The sequence below is a fragment of the Thamnophis elegans genome, chromosome 12 (assembly GCF_009769535.1).
Source record: "Thamnophis elegans isolate rThaEle1 chromosome 12, rThaEle1.pri, whole genome shotgun sequence".
Taxonomy (NCBI): domain Eukaryota; kingdom Metazoa; phylum Chordata; class Lepidosauria; order Squamata; family Colubridae; genus Thamnophis; species Thamnophis elegans.
In genome coordinates, this window is record NC_045552.1 from 7,899,886 (window position 1) to 7,917,659 (window position 17,774).

At 43.8% G+C, this 17,774-nt stretch overlaps 1 protein-coding gene across 1 annotated transcript in view; it reads left to right on the top strand.

Moving 5' to 3' along the window:
* Window positions 1–12,083: 12,083 nt before the first annotated feature.
* LOC116515577 (sialic acid-binding Ig-like lectin 11) overlaps window positions 12,084–17,774 on the top strand; it is a 49,917-nt gene continuing 44,226 nt past the window's right edge. The window contains exons 1-2 of the mRNA XM_032227698.1: window positions 12,084–12,245; window positions 17,448–17,584. Coding sequence (XP_032083589.1) covers window positions 17,485–17,584 — 100 coding nt within the window. The 5' untranslated portion in view covers window positions 12,084–12,245; window positions 17,448–17,484. The remainder of the gene's footprint in view (window positions 12,246–17,447; window positions 17,585–17,774) is intronic.

Here is a 17,774-nt window from a genome sequence, read left to right on the forward strand (position 1 = left end):
TTGAGAGGCGATTAGGCAATGCTTCTGAGAGACAGCTCATAATAACCAATCCCAGAGTGGAACCTACTTTCCTTTCAGCCGAAGCAGAGGAGGGCAGAGTGTGTGACTAGGTTGCCAAAGCAGCTTTGCCTCTATTCTTCCCGTTGCGGTGACGTCAGGCTAACTTGTGACGCAAGCTTACGTCATAGATCTATGAGCTCACCTTAGTTGGGCGGGGCTTGGTGCAAAGGCATTTTCAATGCCCATTTGCCAATCTTATTTTCTTCTAAAATAAAATTGTGGATTGAATATATGAAGGTACAGACACACACATCAGATCAAGAACTTGCTACACACATTAAAACTTCATTGACTGTTAATGGAATTGTCTAGTTGGAGGAGTGTGTGTTAAATCTGGATTTCAACTTCTCCCTTCTTGAAGGAGTCCTTTTTCCATGGAAACCCTGCTTCAGCTTGTAGACATCAAGAGAACCCACCTGTTCTCCGAAACATAGATTCTACTATTAAATTGTTCTTTTCTATCTTCCTATTAAATTAAATCCCACATACTGTGTCTGGAATGTTAAGAAAACTGGTTTATTTATTTATTTATTATTGATTAATTAGACCAGTGTTTCTCAACCTTGGCAACTTGAAGATGTCTGGACTTCAACTCCCAGAATTCCCCAGCCAGCATTCGCATTCGCTGGCTGGGGAATTCTGGGAGTTGGAGTCCAGACATCTTCAGGTTGCCAAGGTTGAGAAACACTGAATTAGACTTATATACCGCTTCATAGAGCTTTCAGCCCTCTCTAAGTGGTTTACAGATTTTTAGCAAATTGAGTCAGCAAATTGCCCCCTCAGTCTGGGTCCTCATTTCACCCACCTCGGAAGGATAGAAGGCTGAGTCAACCCTGAGCCGGTGAGATTTGAACCGCTGAACTGCAGATAGCAGTCAGCTGAAGTGGCCTGCAGTACTGCACCCTAACCACTGCGCCACCTCGGCTCCTAATGTTGGAAGTTAAAAACCCACCCCTCTCCTAGAGAAATGAAATATTTTGGGAAATATTAAAGAGGCAGAATATTTCCCCCTAAAAAGAGAAGTAGAAACTCAAGAGAGGCTGAAACTGAGCCTCCTTCACCTTTGTCAATGGGCCATTAAAGGTCTGAGCCAGTCTATGCTACTTAACAAAGATTCCCCACTTCAGCTCCAGGGTGATGGGCCTCAGGACATGATAGTATTAGTTCTTTACCAGGGATGGGTTACAGGCGGTATGCCTGTTATGGGAGTACCGGAGCATGCCCGGAGCACTGGGTACCGTTCCGGTATGGTGCTCCGGAGGGCCCACCCACCTGCCAAGTTCCTTACCTGTCCTTTAAGCCTCTAGCACTTCCGCGCACGGCACCTGTGCAATACTCCGCTGAGCAGCTGGAGCGTCGGGAGGCTTGTGGAGGCGTTGCAGGCAGGTATGAAGAATGTGGGCGATGTCGGGCCCGTTCCAACCATACCAGTTGGCAGTGGTGGGATTCAAATAATTTAACAGCCGGTTCTCTGCTCTAATGACCAGCTGGGTAGGCGGGACTCAGTGGTCATGTGACTGGGTGGGCAAGGCCAACTCAACGTCACTCAGGTCGAGGGGCGCTTCGCCTTAGCTGTGACAATGCAATAAGGGTTAACCGGAGAGACAGTTTCTATAAGCAGAGCAATAAAGATTAGGCTGGAAACAACACCAGAATGTTTCCTTCCTGCCTTCCTTACAGGATTAGCCCTGTAAAGTGGGAAAAAACAAAAGGAGATTTCTTCCAACAACCAGTTCTCCCAACTGCTTAGAAAGTTAACAACTGGTGTGAACTGGCTGAATCCCACCACTGCCGGTTGGAACGGGATCCGGAACTCACCACTGCTCTTTACCCATCTCACCATATGTCACCTGGGAACATTACATCATCACCCAGCAAGTCAAGCTAAGCCCGGGAGACAGCCTATAGCGTTGCCCCTGCATGCCCCCATGGGAGTCTGACAACCAATCAGAATGCAAGCTCAAGTTCAAAGCCCAGAGAGGGCATAAAACCCAGGGACTCTCAGCATCTCTGCCTTTTTTTTTTCTGTTCAGGAACTCAAGCCATGTGATCTTGTTCATCATCAAACCATCTTTCCAAGCAGTCTCCATGTTTCCAGTGTCTTTTTCCCCACTTGGAACTGAACCCAGATGGCAGTGGTGGTTCCAGTTCCCGTTGCAACCAGTACAGTGTAACGGGGCCGGGCGTTCACCATATGAACATGCGCATGCGTATTTACCGCCATTGACACCCCCGTGACGCTTCTGGACTGAATTGGCTCCAGAAAAAAGAACACAGAAAGATGTTGCATCTTTGTCATGGGAAAAGTGGATCTTGTCCCTTGAAATACTGCCCAGCCCATCTATTTTTAATCTCCTACTTCCCATTTCCACACACACTCCTAGAGTGTGTTTATGTCCCGCGTTGTGTTTTCCCACCCGGTAGTCAAGATCACAGATCTTAAAACAGCAAGAATTTCCAAGTTGGAACCTGTCAACTCTTGCTTTATGGAGTGCACAATAGAGAATTTTGACGTTCAGTCAGTTCCTGACATTTTATGATATGGTCCACCTTCAGGTATCCTCCTGTTGCTCCAGAAAAAACTAAGCTGCAGTAGCAAGTGGGAGGACACAAAGAATTTGCTTTGAAGGCTTTGGGTCTTCATAGTTCTTTTTATTATTATTAAAAGTTTTAATAAGTTTTACAATTATATACCTTTCCCCTTCCCTCCCTCCCCCACAATCCCACATCCCTTCCCAACCTCCCCCTCCAACCTTCCAGAGCAAATACAGGGTATAAACATTTAGCAATCATACACTAAAATATACTAACTAACTTTAGTATCGTCCCTTCGCTTGCACTTTAACTCCCCTTTTGTAAAGCTAACTTTACAAAAGTTGTAACATTCCTTGTTCATTCATTCATAAGCTAACTGAGGTTTCTTAGTCCCATATTTATTTTGAATATAATCAATCCATCTTCTCCATTCCAGCTTGTATTTCTCATCTGAATGGCCCTTGAGATATGCTGATATTTTAGCCATCTCTGCTAAGTTTGATACTTTTAACGTCCATTCTTGAATAGTAGGCAATTCTTCCTTCTTCCAATACTGTGCCACCAACAATCTTGCTGCCGTTGTTAAGTTCAGAATCAAATTAGTCTCTATAACTGTACAGTCTGTAATTATACCTAACAAGAATAACTGAGGAGTAAACTTTATCCTCGTGGGTCTTCATAGTTCTGATGTTCAGAAAGTTCATAAATGGTGGTTCCTTTCTTCCATCTCCCTGAACGGGTGAAAACAAAATCATGTCTCAAGCATAATTAGACTGGATTGTGACATGAGATTTAGAAGTTGCAATCCATAGGCATTTTAGCCCATTCCTCCTTCAAAACTGTGAGCTTCCCTGTTCTTGATTTCTACTCTCTCTAAAGGAAACGACACATCAGATGATTGTGTCCCTGTGGTGTGCGGTTGATATATTAATAAATCAGAACATTTAATCTCGGTTTTTTTTCCTTTTTCTTTTTTATTAATTTTTTATTGAACAGTTTTTTCCATTATTTTTTTAAAACATAAATATCATCTATGCAACATTTCTACATCGTTAAATATCCATTATACTCCTTTTATCCGTACATATATACATATACATATACATTTTTATACATTTTTCATCTACTCCTATTATTATTTATACTTATATTTCTTCTATTCACATTACTCTTTCTATGTACTTGTTTCTATACATCCTATATATCCTTCTATGTACATATATTTCTCTTATACTTCTTATTCCGTACTATTTTATATACAATCTATCTTACATTTTCCCCCTCTTGTTGATTCTGAAGTTTTATGATTATTTTCTGATCTCTTAATCTTTATCTCTCCCTTTATTGTTTTCCTATTCTTTGCATCTTTCCTCTAGCCATTTGTACCATAAATTCCATACTGAAGAGTACTCGAATTCTTCTCTGTTTTTTATTTCCTTTGTAAGTCTGTCCATTTCGGCGCATTCTAATACTTTTTTTAAATCACATTTTCTGCTGTTAGTGTATTTTTGTTTTTCCATTTCTGTGTGTACATGATTCTTGCTGCCGTTATTACATGTGTTATTAGGTATTTGGGTTTTTTTCTCATAATACTCTGTAATTATTCCTAATAAAAATAATTCCAGTTTTAATTCTATTCGTTGTGTAATTATCTCTTCCAACCAGTTGTTGTTTTTCTTATTTATAACTCTCCGTAAAGCTGTTACAATGTACAATGCAAGTTTCAACAAAATCCAGTTTTTTTAGGATTCCTTTTTCTGCATTGACAGATACACCCCCCCTCCCCCAAAAAATGAGGAAGGGCTTCGATTACAATTTTTATTGTATGTGTTTGTAGAATTCTAACCTGCTTTTAATCATGTTATTGTCCTTGCAGCTTATAACTGCCAGATAATAGCAATAGTTAGACTTATATACCGCTTCATAGGGCTTTCAGCCCTCTCTAAGCGGTTTACAGAGTCAGCATATCGCCCCCAACAACAATCCGGGTCCTCATTTTACCCACCTCGGAAGGATGGAAGGCTGAGTCAACCTTGAGCCTAGTGGGATTTGAACAGCCGAACTGCTGAACTATAGTCAGCTGAAGTAGCCTGCAGTGCTGCATTTAACCACTGCGCCACCTCGACTCATAATACGGATAGCCCTCCACTTATGATCATAATATGGATTGGAATCTCTGTTGCTAAGCAAGGCAGTTGTTAAAAATGAATTTGTGACCTTTTTTGCCACAGTTGAGTGATGTTAAATGAATCCAGCTTCACCCACTGGCTTTGCTTGTCAAAGGTTGGCTGGGAACAGAGGTGGGTTCCCACCAGTTCGCACCTATTCGGTAGAACCGGTTCGTCAAATCTACCGAACCGGTTAGAAGAGGTTCCACCAGTGGACCCGGAAAGCAGGCCACACCTACAGAAGAGGTTCCAAAAATTTTTGAAACCCACCACTGGTCCTTGGATATGATTATTCTACACTATCATGCTCCTATTTATAAAACTCAGTGCCTCTGTGAAAGGTAAGGATGACTACTGCGTTTGTGGTGCAATCAGAACATTGGGTGTGTTGAAGTTGTTTTAACGCAAACCAAAGATGCCTTTTAAAAAACAAGTTTACATCCTATTCTTATGCATGCCAGTGCTGTGTGTGAGGTAATTTAAGGTGGTTCTGACAAGTGTCGTCAGCATCTCCATATCCAGTCACATGAGCGGCAAGCCACTCCCATCCGGTCATATGGGTGGCAAGCCACTCCCACAAAGGAGGCCACACCCACAGAGTAGGTTTGAACAATTTTTGAAACCCACCACTGGCTGGGAAGGTCACAAATGGTGCTCACACAACCCCAACAACTCTTCAACTGTTGTAAAACCTTGTCAGTTGCCAAGTGCCTGAATTTTGATCATGTGACTCTGGGAATGCAGTAGCAGTTGTGAAAGTGAGAACCAGTTTGTAAGTTACTCTTCTCAGTGCTGTTGTAACTCCAGACGGTTGCCAAAGGAACGGTTGTAAGTCGAGGTTTACCTGCAATATCAGAAATTACTTCACCAACACACTCACAATTTCCAATGGATGACTTGCAAAACAGCAGCTGGGGGAATAAAAAAATGGATTTTCCCATATGTGCCACATAGACTCTCAAGAGGCAGAATATGTATGCAGAGAATGCAAATGTTGTGGTACTGCTGGATTCTTCTTCCTTCTTTGCAAACAGAGAAGAACTTTGCTCTTTATCAAGGGCAAAACTGAAGCACCATTGTTGAAATGCCTCATGGCAGTGGTGAAATTCAAATTGTTTTACTAAGGGTTCTGTAGATGTGGCTTGGTGGGCATGGCAGGGGAAAGATACTGCAAAATCCCCATTCCTTCCCAACTCCAGGGGAAGGATACTGCAAAATCCTCATTCCTTCCCAGCTCCAGGGGAAGGATGCTGCAAAATTCACATTCCCACGCTACTCCAGGGGAAGGATACTGCAAAATTCACATTCCCACCCCACTCCAGGGGAAGGATACTGCAAAATCCTCATTCCTTCCCAGCTCCAGGGGAAGGATACTGCAAAATTCACATTCCCTCCCCCACTCCAGGGGAAGGATAGTGCAAAATCCCCATTCCCTCCCCACTCCAGGGAAAGGATACTGCAAAATCTCCATTCCCTCCCCACTCTAAGGGAAGGATACTGCAAGATCTCCATTCCCCCCCACTCCAGGGGAAGGATACTGTAAAATCCCCATTCCCTCCCCACTCCAGAGGAAGGATACTGCAAAATCCCCATTCCCTCCCCACTCCCCTGAAGGCTCTGGAGGGCGAAAAACGGCCTTACGGCCAAACCGGAAGTCTGTTCCTGAACTTCTGTTTTCCCCCTAGGACTGTTTTTTTGCATTTTGTGAAAAACGGCCTTAAAAGAAGGTTGAAGTCAGCTGGCCATTGCACGCATGCATGCTGGAGTTGATGGGGCAATGCCTCACATGCCCTAACAAATGGCTCCACGTGCTACCTGTGGCACGTGTGCCATAGGTTCATCATCATAGATATAAATGATTGATAAATCGATAGATCGATAGAGAGATCGATCGATCGATAGATGATATAGATGATAGAATTGATAGAAATGATATGAGAGAATAGAATGGATGGATGGACGGACGGACGGACGGACGGACGGACAGACAGACAGACAGACAGACAGATAGATAATACAGAGATAGAATAGATAAATGATACGAGATAGAATAGGTAGAATGGATGGATGGATGGAGGGAGGGAGGGAGGGAGGGAGGGAGGGATGGATAGATAGATGATAGATAGATAGATAGATAGATAGATAGATAGATAGATAGATAGATAGATAGATAGATAGATAGATAGATAGATGATAGAATAAATAAATGACGAGAGAATAGAATGGATGGATGGATGGATGGATGGATGGATGGATAGATAGATGATAGATAGATAGATAGATGATATAGATGATATAATAGATAGATGATGATAGAATAGATAAATGATATGAGATAGAATGGATGGATGGATGGATGGATGGATAGATAGATAGATAGATAGATAGATAGATAGATAGATAGATAGATGATATAGATGATAGAATAGATAAATGACGAGAGAATAGAATGGATGGATGGATGGATAGATAGATGATTGATAGATAGATAGATAGATAGATAGATAGATAGATAGATAGATAGATGATATAGATGATATAATAGATAGATGGTATAGATGATAGAATAGATAAATGACGAGAGAATAGAATGGATGGATGGATGGATAGATAGATGATTGATAGATAGATAGATAGATAGATAGATAGATAGATAGATAGATAGATAGATAGATAGATGATATAGATGATATAATAGTTAGATGGTATAGATGATAGAATAGATAAATGATATGAGATAGAATAGATAGAATGGATGGATGGATGGATGGATGGATGGATGGATGGATAGATAAATAGATAGATGATATAGATGATAGAATGGATAAATGATACGAGATAGAATAGATAGAATGGATGGATGGATGGATGGATGGATGGATGGATGGATAGATAGATAGATAGATAGATAGATGATATAGATGATATAGATGATAGAATAGATAAATGATATGAGATAGAATAGATAGAATGGATGGATGGATGGATGGATGGACAGATAGAATTCTTTCTTAGCGAAGGTGATTGGATACAGAAGGAATTTGTTTCTGGTGTCTAAGCCCTCACTGTACACAACTAATTGTACATACAAACAACAAAGTAGCTCATAGTAGCAATCATTACTCATACACAAGTGTATGTATGTAGATACGGAGAGCTATATAGATACACTTGTATGTACCTGAGGAACAAACCATCAGCCGACCTCAAAGGCTTTGTGCCCCACCTGACAAACCTTGTCTCCCTCCACAACATGGACGGAGAGCATTCATTCGAATAGCCACGAGTAGCCCCATGCACAGACTGCTTGTGGTTTTCAGCATGATTGCACTTAGCTCACCCTACGGTAGGAGGTTCCTTCTTCTTAAACATTTTGAAGAACTAAGAATTCAGTCTTCTGTAGCACAATTTCCACTTTCCTCTGTCTTATTCTCCTGGGGGAGAACCCCTCGCCCCAACTCATGCCAGTAATTTCTTACCCATGTTACAAGAAGGAAAAAATCTGTATTTAGTCAACCATTTTATAATCTGTCTGGTAATTTGGGAGGAACTGCAAAATCTCTCAAAATAGAGCTACTGTATGCGTCTCCTCTCTGGAAACCCCCTGCATGCATATTGAACAGCTAGGCAATTCCCCTGTAGAAGGAACACACCGCAGGGCAAGGCATTGTCTCCCTTTGTGTCACAGTTCTTTGAAGCCCAGTGGGCAGAAAATGCTCATTCAACCAAATTGAGTGTACGTGGATAATTGGTGCAACTTGGAGTAGACTCTCTCGTGAGCTCAGGTAGCTCCATGGAGAATGCGTACAAATCTTCTGGCAGTGTATGATTTCCATGGAACTCTTGCCGTTATCAAAATTAACCCTGTGAGAAATTTGTCCCCATATTTAGATTCAATGTTCCTACCGTGTTTCCCAGTGGTGGGATTCAAATAATTTAACAACTAGTTCTCTGCCCTAATGACCATCTGGGTAGGTGGAGCTCTGGGGGTCATGTGACTGGGTGGGCGTGGCCAACTCAAGGTCACTCAGGTCGATGGGCGCTTCGCCTTAGCGAAGTAATGTAATAAGGGTTAACCAGAGAGGCAGTTTATGTAAGCAGGGCAATAAAGATTAGGCTAGAAACAACACCAGAATGCTTCCTTCCTGCCTTCCTTGCAGGATTAGTCCTGTAAAGTGGGAAAAACCAAAATGGAATTTCTTCCAACAACCGGTTCTCTGAACTACTTAGAAAGTTATCAACCGGTTCTCCTGAATAGGTGCGAACTGGCTGAATCCCACCACTGGTGTTTTCCCGAAAATAAGACAGGGTCTTATTTTCTTTTGACCCTCGAAATAAGCACTTGATCTTATTTTTGGGGTGGTCTTATTATTTTTGAGGTTCAGGAGGCGGTGAGCATGGTCACCTCATGACTGCTGCTCTGTTGCAATATTTTTGGGAGGGCTTATTTTTAGCGCATGGACTCAGAAACCCAACTGGCCTTATTATCCGGGGAAGTCTTATTTTTGGGGAAACGGAGTACCTGTAACAAGTCGAGAAAGTTAACAGAATAACAGAGTTGGAAGGGACCTTGGAGGTCTTCTAATTCAACCCACTGCTTAAGCAGGAAACCCTATACCATTTCAGACAAAAGGTTGTCCGATCTTCTTAAGAACCTCCAGTGTTGGAGGAGCACCCACAACTTCTGGGGGCAAGTCGTTCCATGGCTTAATTGTTCTGTCAGGAAACTTTTCCTTAGTTCTAGGTTACTTCTCTCCTTGATTCGTTTCCACCCAAGACTCTCAGGGCTGGTTTGTATGACATGCTAAGCTGGCTAATTTTAGCGTTGTTTCATTTTTCTTTGCTGGGTGAGCTTGGGCCAATCATTGTCTCTCAGCCCAATCCTCACAGAGTTATTCTTGTGGGGAAAATGAGAGGAGGAAGGAATATTTTTAAAAAGATTTTTTGTTCTCTATATACAATTATAGGTATACATTCACATAGTTATTATTCTTTTTCCAATTTGTCATTCTTATACATTTGTCATTCCATTTACAGGGTTATAACATACTGTTTGGGTTGCTTTGTTTACCACCCCTCGTCAGTTTTGACACCATCTTCTTTTCCCTTTCTTTTCTCCCTCCCTTCCTTCTCTACTTCCTTCCTTCCTCTCTCCTTTCCCTTCCTTCTTCCCTTCCCTCTCCCCTACTCCTCTCTTCCCCTTCCCCTTCCTACCCTTTCTCCTTCTCCCTATCATCTTCCTCTCCTCACTTCTATCTTCCTTCCCTCCTCTTCCTCTCATCTCCTCTGGGAGGAGGAAGGAATATTGTGGGTGATTACCATAAGGCAGTAAATAAAATAAAATGCTTGGTTTCGGTCGGAGTTGGACTACGATTCTACAGATCCAGCCGAGGCACAGGGGGATAATCTAGTAGACCATCGCTGGGTTGAGTTTCAGGATGTTGCCCCTGGGGACGTGGATAAGGCCATGAGAGCTGTGAGTGCCTCCACATGTGTACTGGACCTGTGCCCCTCCTGGCTGGTTGTTAACAGCAAGGAGGTGACACGGGGCTGGATCCAGGCGGTTGTTACCGCCTCCCTTCGGGAGGGGGTCTTTCCCCCCCGCACTTAAAGCGGCGGTGGTGAGACCCCTCCTGAAGAAACCATCTTTGGATCCAGCCGTTCTTAACAATTATCGTCCAGTCTCCAACCTCCCCTTTGTGGGGAAGGTTGTTGAGAAGGTGGTGGCCTTTCAGCTCCAGCGGTCCTTGGAGGAAGCTAGCTATCTTGACCCATTCCAGTCCGGCTTCAGGCCTGGCTACAGCACAGAAATCGCTTTGGTCGCATTGACCGATGACCTCTGGAGAGCCAGGGACGGAGGCTATCCCTCCATCCTGGTTCTCCTTGACCTCTCAGTGGCTTTCGATACCATCGACCATGGTATCCTTCTGCGACGACTGCGAGAGGTGGGGGTGGGAGGCACTGTTTTGCAGTGGTTCTCCTCTTTCCTCTCGGACAGGTCGCAGTCGGTGTTAGTTGGAGGGCAGAGATCGACCCCTAGGCCCCTAACATATGGGGTGCTGCAGGGTTCGGTCTTGTCCCCCCTACTTTTCAACATCTACATGAAACCGCTGGGCGAGATCATTCGGCGGCAGGGGATAAAATACCACCAGTATGCGGACGATACCCAGTTGTATCTGTCCGCCCCGTGCCAACTCAATGAAGCGGTGGACATGATGAACCAGGGACTTGAAGCTGTTAGGGACTGGATGAGGGCTAACAAACTCGTGCTCAACCCAGATAAGACCGAGTGGCTGTTGTGTTTCCCTCCCACCAATTTGGCAAGTATTCCATCGCTCAGGCTGGGGGGGTCAAACATTACACCCCTCAGACAGGGTCCGCAACTTGGGAGTCCTCCTGGACCCACAGCTGACTTTTGAACACCATTTGTCAGCTGTGACCAGGGGGGCATTTGCCCAGGTTCGCCTGGTGCACCAGCTGCGCCCCTACCTGAACCGGGAGGCTCTCACAACAGTCACTCGTGCCCTTGTGACCTCTAGGCTGGAGTACTGCAATGTGCTCTACATGGGGCTGCCCTTGAGGAGTATTCGGTGACTTCAGCTAGTCCAGAATGCAGCCGCGCGAGCGATTGTGCGTGCACCTCGCTTCACCCACATAACACCTATCCTCTGCGAGCTGCACTGGCTACCTGTCGATCTCCGGATACGCTTCAAGGTGCTACTTGTCACCTATAAAGCCCTCCATGGTAGTGGATCTGGGTACTTGAGAGACCGCCTACTGCCAATTACCTCCACACGACCTATTAGATCTCATCGATTAGGCCTCCTCCGAGTTCCATCTGCTGGTCAGTGCCGACTGGCAACCACGCGGAGGAGAGCCTTCTCGGTGGTGGCTCCGACCATATGGAACGATCTCCCCGTGGAGATTCGTACCCTCACCACCCTCCAGACCTTCCGCACAGCCCTCAGAATCTGGCTATCCCGTCAGGCCTGGGGATAAGATTGTAACCCGCCCGAATGGTATGAATGTTGTGTTTTAATTATGTATTGTCTTATATGTAAAAAGTCTGTTTTCCCCCCTTTCCTTTTTGGATTGTGAGCCACCCTGAGTCCCCCCCAGGGAAAAGGGCGGCATATAAATAAACCTTCTAAATCTAAATCTAAATCTAAAATAAAAAATAAAAAACAAAAGATGCAACTGAAATTCTGTCCCAAATGACCCGGAAGGCATGTTGTAATTGAGGAAAATATCGTATGCATCCCCTTGCACACATGCTCATACACTTCTGCTTTTTCTTCCCGATACTATCTCTTAATTTCTGAAAAAGTCTCCCCGTGATTCACCCCGACAGTCTGTGTCTCACAGCAGAATCAGTAAGCACCGGTCGTGGTGGGAAGAGAAAGTAGATTATTTAGCCATAATAACGGAGAGAAAAAATCTCATCGGCGAAGGAAGGGAAGAAACCTGGAACGAGAAAGCAAGGTATGGTCTTGTGTTGAATTTAAATAACTTTTCTGAGGGATGTCATGGTGTACTTTCATTCGAATGCTGATCCACTGGATAACTCTTGACTCAAATCATTCCAGAAAATAAATTCTGACACTAGTCTTAGATTTAAAAAATTGTGTTTGTGTGTGTTTGTGTGTGCGTGTCTGCACGCACACATGTGGAAGCTTTTGAATCATTGTTGTCCCGATGATTGCTTGAACTAGTCCCTGTAGTTTTCTTGACAAGGTTTTTCAGAAGCGGTTTGCCCTTCCCTTTTTCCCAGAACGGAGAGAAAGTCACTTGCCTTTCAGGTTAAGGCAGGTCCGGAATTGGCAGCCTCCCAGTTTCTGGCCTGATACGTTAAGCCACTACACCAAACTCTCTCTCTCCAAACTGGATTTTAGATGCTTTCTTTTGTAAACCAGAACTGAATTTGAGCCTTAATGAGAAGTCAGGATTGCTGAACCACAGGGTCATACATAAAAATACTACGGTTGTGGCAATTGTCTTCTCAGTCCTCTAATGCAGTGTTTCTCAACCTTGGCAACTTTTAAGACCTGTGGATTTCAACTTCCAGAATTCATGCTGGCTGGGGAATTTTGGAAGTTGTAGTCCTCAGGTCTTAAAGTTGCTAAGGTTGAGAAACACTGCTCTAATGGAATAGAATAGAATAACAGAGTTGAAAGGGACCTTGGAGGTCTTCTAGTCCAACCCCCTGCTTAGGTAGGAAACGCTACATCACTTCAGACAAATGGTTATCCAACATCTTCTTAAACACCTCCAGTGACGGAGCTGCCATAACTTCTGGAGGCAAGCAGTTCCACTGGTTAATTGTTCTGACTGTCAGGAAATTTCTCCTTATTTCTAAGTTGCTTCTCTCCTTGATTAGTCCCCCCCCCCATATTGCTTCTTGTTCTGCCCTCAGGTGCCTTGGAGAATAGTTTGACTCCCTCTTCTTTGTGGCAACCCCTCAGATATTGGAAGACTGCTATCATGTCTCCCCCTGGTCCTTCTTTTCATTAAACTCCCAGTAGACATATCCAGTTCCTGCAACTGTTCTTCATATTTCTTGTCATATGTTTGTGATAATGTTTTCCTTCACCATGCAAAAAGTCTTTGATTCTTCTACACTGTTCTAAGGATGCTTTCAATGTTTTGTTTTGTTTTCCAATGAGTTATTTTTCTAGTTTCTGGTTTACTCTTTCAAGGTTAAAGAGCATGCAAATGTTGCTGCATTCTATTATCAGTGCCATCACTCCAGATGTTTTCTGGCTTATTTTGGCTTCCTAATCTGAAAATGGTTCTTTGTTAACTTCTTCCTTGGGGATGGAACCAAAGTGCAGGGAAGCTGAAACCTAGCTACAAAAATGGAACAACATTCACACTGGTCTCTGTCACCTTGTAACTGAGATAAGGGCACAAGAAATCCATGGGAATTTCTTCTTCCTTTACGTCACGTCAAAGTTAGTTCCCCTATATTAAGAGGAAATCAACCAATCATCAACACAATCCATTGTTAACATGAGAGGACAGAGGGTAACTAGGCCTTGCACCCAAAAGGGAATATGTCCAAGCGACTACTACGAAGCACAAGATGGATAAAGATGCACAGAAATATAATTACTATAACCCCACTAGATATACCAGTAGGACTTGCTTTTGATACCCATCTTTCTTAACGGCTTCCTAGATTTTTCTATAATTACTTAGAACGGAATAACAGAGTTGGAAGGGACCTTGGAGGTCTTCTAGTCCAACCCTCTGCTTAGGTAGGAGACGATACACCACTTCAGACAAATGGTTATCCAACTTCTTCTTAAAAACTTCCAGTGTTGGGGCATTCACAACCTCTGGAGGCAAGTTGTTCCATTGATTAATGGTTCTGACTGTCAGGAAATTTCTCCTTAGTTCTAAGTTGCTTCTCTCCTTGATTAGTTTCCACCCATTGCTTCTTGTCCCGCCTTCAGGTGCCTTGGAGAATAGCTTGACCGTCTATTCTTTGTGGCAGCCCCTGAGATATTGGAAGACTGCTATCATGTCTCCCCGAGTCCTTCTTTTCATTAAACAAGACATACCCAGTTCCTGCAACCGTTCCTCATAAGTTTTAGCCTCCAGTCCCCTCATCATTGGTTGCTCTTCTCTACACTCTTTCTAGAGTCTCCACATCTTTTCTACATCGTGGAGACCAAAACTGAATGCCATATTCCAAGTGTGGCCTTACCAAAGCCTTATAAAGTTGTATTAACATTTCACGTGATCTTGATTCTATCCCTCTGTTTATGCAGCCTAGAACTGTGTTGGCTTTTTTGGCAGCTGCTGCACACGGCTGGCTCCTATTTAAATGGTTGTCCACTAGGATTCCAAGATCCTTCTCACAGTTACTACTATTGAGCAAGGTACCACCTATACTGTACCTGTGCATTATCAGAAGTTCACAGTTTCTGTTCTTCCTTAACAACTTTGGGAATTCTCTGATGCACAGTAGATCATCATGAAGCTTCAGATCCTACATCTCTGTCTTAGATTTAGTGGGAAGGTCAAGAGACATCAGATCTGAAGTTCTTGAAGTCTGCCTGGCCTTCAAAGAAAGATTATTTCAGAGTTTATTGGAAGAGGCTATTGGAAGAGGCTAGGATAAAGTTACAGATGTCACAGGAATTGGATTGTTTTCCTTTTTAATAATCAAGATTTCTCAGGTTCTTAGTCTATATTCCTCATGGCTATTGTGCAGTGGTGGGATTCAACTTTTTTTTACTACCGGTTCTGTGGGTGTGGCTTGGTGGGATTGGCAGGGGAAGGTTACTGCAAAATCCCCATTCCCTCCCGATCAGCTGGGACTCGAGAGGCAGAGAATAGATGGGCGTGGGGCCAGTCGGAGGTGGTATTTGCCGGTTCTCCGAACTGGTCAAAATTACCGCTACCAGTTCTCCAAAGTGGTCAGAACCTGCTGAATACCACTTCTGCTACTGTGTGAACAAGTACTTTCTCCTAACTTACTACACAGGAAAATCAGTTACAAAGAATGTGAACCTCTCTCCAGTTCTAGGTGTGTACCATCACACATTCGCTGGAAAAAAGATTGCACAATGACAAACAGGATACGCACATACCTTTCTGCTACCCCACACGTCAATGTCAGTGGAAGATGGTGCACCTCACCTAGCAGAGGTTCTCCCAAATGTATTCCTTTGAGCAAACAGAACATGGAAAACATGGAAAGTAGATCTTTTTTTTTCCCCTTGGTAAAATTGGAAGAGAGTGTTGAAAAAACAGCCAGATATATTTTCAGTGCAGCACTATATACGATAACTAATTGAAGGAAGTAACTTGAGAGTTTGTTTTGATGAAGTAAACCGACTGAATTAAGCCAACTCTTTGCTTCCTTTTTGAGGCCGTTGTTTTGAAGAGATTCAGAATCTGGCTAAGAGGAAGTGGGAACCAAACAGACTCTGCATTGTCTATTTTACTTTTCCTGAGAACTTTTTCCCCCTGACCCTAAACTTACACTTCAAACTAATTAACAGTCATTTCCGTTCCCATAAAAATACTTTCCCCTTTCCCAACTGACTAAGTTACAGTAACGTCTTTTATTAATTTTTTTTGAAAAAAGAACATATCACCTCTTCTCTAGACCAGCCAAAATATCATGCCGAACAGGCTTAGATGTTGTCAAAAGACTAAAATGTTGAATAAGAATTACGGTCAAAGTTAATAATTGTAACTATTGGGGTTGCTCAGATGGGAATCAAACAGAAAGTCACTCCTTAACTCATGGGTGTCCAACTCAAGGCCGGGGGAAGGGGGGGGCAGATCCGGCCTGGGGGGGCGCTTAGATCTGCTCCGCGGGGCTAGCAAAGGACTGGCCCACAGTGGCTCTGCCAGAGAAAACGGAGGTCGGAAGAGCCATGTGCAACCCTCCCAGGCTCCGTTTTCAGCCACAATGGCCTCCTGCTGCTCTCTGCCAGTGAAAATGGAGCCTGGGAGGGTCACACACTGCCCTGCGGAGCTCCATTTTTGCCAGCAGAGGCACCATGGGATGCTCCTTTGCTGTTTGTAGGGCAGCCCTGCAGGCCAGGACTAAGCACCCCATGGACTGGATCCAATCCCCAGGCCTTGAGTATGACACCCCTGATCTATATCATCTATATATCTATCATACTTATATACCTACCCTATCTCTCTCTCTGTCTCTCTCTCTGTCTCTCTCTCTCTCTGTCTCTCTCTCTCTCTCTCTATCCATCCATCCATCCCCCCACTCTCTCTCCATCTCTCTCTCTCTCTATCTCTATCTCTTTCCATCCATCCATCCCCCCACTCTCTCTCCATCTCCATTTTCATCTCCATCTCCATCCATCCATCCATCCATCCATCCATCCATCCATCCATCCATCCATCTCCATCTCCATCTCCATCTCCATCTCCATCTCCATCTCCATCCATCCATCCATCCATCTGCATTTTCATCTGCATCTGCATCTCCATCTGCATCTCCATCTCCATCTCCATATCCATCCATCCATCCATCCATCCATCCATCCATCCATCCATCCATCCATCCGCATCTGCATTTTCATCTCCATCTCCATCTGCATCTCCATCTCCATCCATCCATCCATCCATCTATCCATCCATCCATCCATCCATCCATCCATCCGCATCTGCATTTGCATCTCCATCTGCATCTCCATTTTCATCTCCATCTCCATCTCCATCCATCCCCATCCCCATCCCCATCCCCAGCCCCATATCCATCCATCCATCCATCCATCCATCCATCCATCCATCCAAACAGGAGCCTGTTTTCGCTTGCAGAGCACTTGGGCCACCACAGATGCCCCTGACCCGAGTGACATAAAGCTGGCTATCCCCCCCCCCTCCGGCTATGCCCACCCTGGCCCCCAAGCTCAAACACAACCCTGATGTGGCCCTCAATGAAATCAAGCTTGACATGCCTGTCTTAACTTATCCAAAATTACTGCCAAAATATTTCAGGTGGATTCTGTTAAGGTAGCCCTGCATGGCTAATCCATTCTGGTTAGGAGGTGGTCTGCTTAAGGTAATCGAACAAGTTCTACCTTCCACCCCAACACGTTGGATGCCCTTATTCTTCAAAGGAATCTCTGTGACAGTTGCAAACATTTTTTTTTTGGCTTCTTGTAAGCACACCAGATCACACTGCTTCTCTTCCTATTATAGAGCTCATCTTTCCAAATAAATATCAAGATAAAACAAGATGCCAGAAAATCAGACCGCTGGTTGGATAAGTCTTCTTCCTTGTAAGAGAAAGAAACTCTTTCTTTCTTTGGCAGCAATCTTGGCCATTCTCTGCAAAGGTAGGTGCAATGTAGTAAAATAAGAAAAAAAATGGGATTAAATATTATTGTCCAGTTGAGGGATAAGGTTGCTCTACTCTGATTTCAGTTTCCTTTGGAGCTGTGGTCTCCACTCTCTTCTCGTACTGGAGACTTGTGATGTTTCTACCAAATTTGGTTTATTTAGAAATGCCTAAGTTGATCAGTCGCT